Consider the following 6,675-nt stretch of genomic DNA (forward strand, 5'->3'; position numbering starts at 1 on the left):
AGTTTAGGGATGAACATAGTAGCCTCTTCCAACTTTTATACAAAAAAATTTCACTAAGATGACGTGATTGTGGTAATTTTTTTAAATGAAAACTGAAATTATATACAAATGTTATACTAGGATAATGTAGCAATGATAATCTTGAAAATATAAATCATATTAATGGGCCTCTGTTTTTAAAGTGATAGGACTCAAGGGCTGCCATATTATTCTAGATCAAAATTCTATATTTTTTTTTCTTTTTATTATTTATTTATTTTTTATTGTGTGTAAAACTACTCTTTTGAAATTATAATCCATTTTGATGAGTTTGATTTGAAATAAATGAGTGTAGCTTTATCATATCATTCTGTACATATTTTTTTTGGAATTATTACTCAAAAAGAAAAAGAAAATAGAGAATAATTTGGTGCTAAAAGTCATGGGTGTCACTTATCAAGACCCAATATACGAGCAATAATACTATGATCTCAAGGAAAAAATGAAAAAATATATATTCATAATTATAATATTTAATGTCCAAATTCATTTAAAGTGTAATTCCATAATAAATGAGATTTGGGTATAGAGTTATCTGACTCGCAAAAATCGTACAACCCAAATAGCCAGCACCTATTTGGGCGGTCTCGCATAATCATTAGAGTCGGATGCGAGTTAGGATATTCCTATTTTTTGGGTTGCGGGAGGATTGCGGGTTTTCTCCGCACCTGCACTCTCCTGCCCTCATCTGCATATATTGTTTAGTTTATACATTTTCTGCAAAGTAGATATGAGTCAATTGACTGATCATGGACTATGCTTATAGTTTGTTTCCTTCTGGAAGTAAATTGGATAGATAAGTTGTAATTTATTAGGAATAAATCATTTGAAAAATAATGATTTCATTATAAGAAATATGAGAATTTATGGTACAAAATAATATTTCAAAAATAGGAGGAAAGTTCCAAAAAAGAATATTTATAAAATGGAAAAAAAAAAAAACCAAACAAACAAACAAACCAAAAAATAAAATTTTAAAGGAAAAGCCTAATTCGCAAACTGCCTGCAACCGTCTGCACATTCATGAATCCTATCTGCACAAATCAAAATCCGCATTGCGGGCAGTTGCGAGTTCAATTTTTTTCAAACCGCAGACATGTAAGCAGATCCAAACCATAGATCAAATCATCAAAAACCAATTCTTGAGCACCCTTAATAATAATAACTTTTAATGTACACCATAAATTTTAAATTAACGATAATTTCTTGATTAAGACCATGATTAACAATTGGTTAAAACAGTTTAAAAAATTAAAAAGTCAATACAAAAAGTCAACTCACTCCCTTTTTTTAAGAATTTTTTTTATTCGAAAAATTAAAATATCACTAAAAAGATTAATTTCCATAAAAATTGTATAGGTCTCGTAAACTTTGGCCTCGTTTTGGGAATAGATAATTTTTAGTAATTTCTTGACTTTTTATGAAAAAATTGCCAAATAAGAAAAAGTTGTATCATAATTTATAATGACATTTTAACTAAATATTTAGGTTTTATTTGGAATGTATGTTAATTTTTTGACTTTTTGACTGTAATCTAAGGTTAAAAAATCTGGTTTGTGATGGATTTTTTAAATTTTTTGACTTTTATGAGAAAAAAATAAAATAATTATAATTTAAATGTGACATTTTATCTTATTAATATTTGAGTCTATTTTATTTTATTTTATTTATTTATTTTTATTTTTTTGACTAAAATAACCAAAAACAACTCTTTAACCCACATGCCAAACGAGAGGTTAGTCTCCAAACAAGGCTTGTGTACTTTCAAGATATTTCACAAACTACGAGTCAATAGTACAGACCATGTGGGGGAAAAAAATCAAGATGACTCATGACTTAAATGAATGGCCTAGAAGCAACCACCAATAGACTCAAATTCCTCAATTGACTCTCAAATTTCTCAATCTCTTGCATTATGCATTCATGGTTTTGAATAATTATATCGAGATACATATTAGTCCTCGTGACACAATCATTTATCGGATTTTTATCAGATGTTATCAAATAATATTGGTAAATGATCAATGAATATCAACCTCTCAAATTCAAAATTGACGAAGATGTGACTTTTTTAAAAATAATATTTTCATTTTTATAAAAACAAATTTTAAAAAAATATTAATTATAATTTTTTAGATAGTTTGATTTTTATTATAATTTGAGTTACGTCAAATTTTTCCATTTTATTAACTTTTAAATTTTATGCAATTTATGCATGATTTGGGGCATGAATTGTACCTTGACTACCAAACAGTTCACTACAAATTGGATTGTAAGCTTTTAAGGCAAATCAGTTTTTTTTTCATAGTAAAGAAATTGTTCCCTTTTTATATTATTAAAATATTTCTTATATGTTTTTGTTCATTCGGCATGCTTCTCTATAAAAATTTAAAAATTAAAAAAATTTAAAATTTAAAAATTAAAAAAAATCAATTCATATTAATCGATACAACAATGATAGAGATCACTAATTTTGGAACTCTAAAAAGACCACTAATGCATGACACTCAATAAAAATAAAAATAAAAATAAAAATAAAAATACAACACCAAGACCAAAATATCAAATCATTCATGATGGGGCCCACTACCACACCATTAATGATAGCACTAATTAGTGTTCTCACTCATTTTCCTTAATCGATATTCAAGACCTTGAGTGCACTAACATTTTTTTCTACTTGAGTCCCCCCCCCCCCTCCTCTCTCCAAAAATAAATAAATAATAATAGAGGGGTCTCATAAATACTTTTTCAGTGAATCTGTAAAAAAGCCAGCTGCTTTAGGTACGATGAATTCTTTGGGGGGAAAAGACAACAAATTGCATTGAATTCTCCTTAAGAGACTCAACCCAGCATTGAGTGTGCAACTCCCACCTACAACCCTGTTGGTGACAAAAGACAAAAACCTATTTACATACCCTAACCCATATCAACAAAAAAATAGGTCAATGCCAAGCAACCACCAACCTTGTTTATCTCTGTTAGAACCACACCTTAATACATTTGTTTGTTCTTTTATAATGTGGGGAAATATTTTTTAGTAAAATCACGTGGGTTCAGGATCTTCACTACGTAACATAATCTCAGGCCGAGGTGTCATGCAATGTGATAGTATTGGTAGAGATTGTGGCATTGGTCAAACCCCAATGACTTATAGGTGGTTGAATTCCAATAGAGAAGTGACTCTTAAGTTGGGTAAGAATAAAAAACTTAGATGAAGGCAGAATACTGTGCACCTCCTTGGTTTGAGGTACGCATGTTCTAAAAATTTATTATACCTTATAGTATTTATGTTATTGACTCTATTTCAAAAGATAGAAATTTGTTGACTTTAGTATTAGAATACCTGTCTAGTATAGATCAAATCAAGCATTAACATTTGTCTATCTTGATATTCCAGAAGAGATAATCTTCTCAAATTTGGTTGAATAATCAGAATTTAGAATGCACATATATTTAATGGGATTGGAGTTTGTTAGCCATTCGCTCCACAATAGCTCGCATATTTTTTTTTCAGTAATGCTAGGTATCATAAAAAATCTTTCATGAAAATGATCATGAAAGATTTGTGACCTTTGGATTACACTTAAAATAAAGCACTACACACTAATCAAGGTAATCTAAGGGTCACAGATTTTTCATGATCATTTTCATAAAAAAAATTTCATGATCCCTAACATTTCTCATTTTTTTTAAGTTCAAGATATCATAAAAATAAGTTAATGCCAAGAAAACCACCAACATTGTTTATCTCTACAAGAACCAACAAATATACCTTAATAATACTCTAGATTTTATGGTCAATGCCATTCGAATTTAGCATACATGCGCTTCACGAGAGCTCTCATGTTATTATCGAGTAGTTACCCTAATGCAGTAATTGTTATTTTTTATGGTCAATGAGAATTGAATTTGGAGTCTTATGTTATTATTGGGCTCAAGATACCAATTACCCTAAAATCCTTATTGATTTTCATGGTCAATGAGATTCAAATTTGACGTTGGACTCTACAACAGGTCTCCTATTAATATTGGATTCAAAATACTAATTATAATTATACATTAGCTAAATCAAGCCATATAATTTCATGACTTGCAAACCTATAACACAATCCCTATAGAATTATAATGTGTCATACACAATCATAACGATAAATTATTCATCACTCAAATATATGTAGTGCCCAACCATGGTAAAATCACTAGTTGTATGATTTATATATGAAAAATATATATCTATATATATATGAGTTCCATTATTTGATAACAAGAACCTTGAAAACTTATAACTAGAAAGCACATAAAAACAACTTTTGATCAACATTTGTTATTGCTACTATGGACACACAAACCCTTCAGACATCATCACAATTAGTCTATGTTTTTTTATTCAAATTCAACACATGACATCCTTGAGGAGCTTGTACCTGCGGGTAGTAGTCCTTGGCGACGGCGCGCCGCTTGGATTCTTCCCCTTCTCAGTAGTGGCGGTGGCGGTGGCGGTGGTGGTGGCACTCTCGTCCCGGTCATGTTGCTTGATCTTGTCGCCGGAGTACTCCGATCTGTTGGTGGCGCCGCCACCGCTGCCGGAGTCATTTCCAGCGGCGCATTTCTTTGAAGAACTTCCATGAGATCTTGAACTTCTCTCTTCACTTTGGCACCAATCACAATGTTCAATTGGCTCCGATGATTCGCTGTAGTAGTTGCTGCAATACCTACCATTTCATCAAAAAACAAAAAAATTATGGTAACATAAACACATGGGTATTATATTAGTCATAAACTAATCAAGTATTTTAATTCTAATCATGTTGTGATCATCTATGATGATGATAAGTTTGTGTACTAAACCACCTAAGATGTTCCCTTTCACACACACCTAGATTTTAAATATTTAATACATATTGACTAATATATAACTGTTTCGCTGAAATATCTCCAGTTATTTAAAATTATACTTAGACTATGATGATTGTAGTGATGAGATAGTCATATGCATATGACAGGATCAAAATCATGATTCTAAATAATTGTATCAATATCAACCATACGATCATATATCAACTGATATAGATTAATATATCAATAAATAATAATTTTAAAATTTTAAAAACTTGTTATTATCAGTATTATTAATACGATACGTAATGATCAATATTTAGAAGCGTGATCAGGAAGAAGATGAGATTCCAAATGATGGGTATGTGAGTGATGGTGATTATGATAAATATTTTTTTATCAAGAAAAGAGAAGAATTATATAAACACATATGAAAATCTAAGATATTAAAACTACATCATAGCTAGAAGAACATACCCCGACTAGGTGATTATGAGATGTATATGTGTGTGTGGTGGTGGTGGTGGGTGGTCGAGAAGAAGGGTGTACATACGAGTGCTGAAAGCGATGGTGGCACTTGGTGCAACGGAAGAGCTTGTCAGGGAAGCCTACATCACCGCACATACAACACACAGTCTGAAGATCCACCATTGATGAAGCCTTGAAGAGCTTCAAATTGATGAACACAGACACAGAAAAACCCAACAAGGGAGAGAACTCCCAGAGAGAGAATTTTAAAGAAGGGTAATGGGTTTGAGTCGGTGTTGTTACATCCCCACATATATATACAGAATTATATATATATAAAACCAAGGGATATACATATAGGTAGACCACAGGTTGCTTGCAGTCGTTTTCAGTTAGGAGAGAGAGAGAGAGAGAGGAGAGAGAACCTTAAAATTGAGATGGGGAGAATGACAGTTGTGCCCCAAGGTGGTGCTTGCTTGATTTTCATTCTCAATTTTTTAGAAACCTTCAGTCTTCTTTGAATTTTTATTATTGATGTATATATAGAACACCAAGCATCTTCTAGAGTGTTTTTTTCCTAAAATTTTCTAAAGTGGTGTGTTGTGTGGTTGAGATTTAATGCTGAAAAATTGATGTGATTTATCATTAAATCTCAACCACACAAAGCACCACTCTAGGAAACTTTAAAAAAAAAAAACTCTAGAGGATCCTTGCTCTATATAGAATCGACTTTTATATATATATATATATATATATATATATATATGTAGTTTACGCCATTAATAATAGAAATTCTAAGAAAAATTATGAAAAAAAAAAAAAATCTCAATCATTATTGTTTTATCAATTGCCTATTTCTTTCTTTCTTTCTTTCTTTCTTTCCTTAATTTTGTCATTTTGTGTTAATTTTTCTCATTGCCATATTTTAATGTTAACAAACCAACAAGTTTCACCACCAAGCTTTCCTAAGGCGTGACCCACACTCTCGTATTACCCGTCATTTTTACTACAAATCAAAAATTCACCGAATATGTGATACACATTCATGACTTGTTAATGTAAACTGCACAGTATTTTCGGGATATTTTCTTGCGATTGAATTCTTTGTCTGTAAATTTTTTTTATTAGAATAAATATTAAATATATTTGTGTTACCATTCTATCTAATATTATCACTTAATAATATATAATAAATTACAATTTTTACTTCTTATTACCACAACATTTGAACTCTCATTAATTGATAGTTCGTTTTATATTCAATCTTTATTTTTATATAGATTGGCACAAAAATAATAATAGATAAATAAATAAATAAAGTGACAGTAG

At 30.4% G+C, this 6,675-nt stretch overlaps 1 protein-coding gene across 1 annotated transcript; it reads right to left on the reverse strand.

Moving 5' to 3' along the window:
• Positions 1 to 4,230: 4,230 nt before the first annotated feature.
• On the reverse strand, positions 4,231 to 5,859 carry LOC114320536 (uncharacterized). The gene is made up of 2 exons (XM_028267602.2): positions 5,432 to 5,859; positions 4,231 to 4,754 (listed from the first exon to the last, which is right to left on the reverse strand). The coding sequence occupies exons 1-2, from the start codon at positions 5,527 to 5,529 to the stop codon at positions 4,436 to 4,438; spliced, it is 417 nt and encodes a 138-aa protein (XP_028123403.2). The 5' UTR covers positions 5,530 to 5,859; the 3' UTR covers positions 4,231 to 4,435.
• Between the last annotated feature and the right edge of the window lie 816 nt (positions 5,860 to 6,675).

Source organism: Camellia sinensis, chromosome 5 (genome assembly GCF_055761805.1).
Source record: "Camellia sinensis isolate YWXY chromosome 5, ASM5576180v1, whole genome shotgun sequence".
Lineage (NCBI taxonomy): Eukaryota > Viridiplantae > Streptophyta > Magnoliopsida > Ericales > Theaceae > Camellia > Camellia sinensis.

Excerpts from the sequence above, each read along its gene's own strand:
- LOC114320536 (XM_028267602.2), bottom strand. The coding sequence starts at position 5,529 with ATGGTGGATCTTCAGACTGTGTGTTGTATGTGCGGTGATGTAGGCTTC. Across the intron at positions 4,755-5,431 it reads CACCATCGCTTTCAGCACTC|GTATTGCAGCAACTACTACA; the intron begins GTATGTACACCC and ends ATGAAATGGTAG.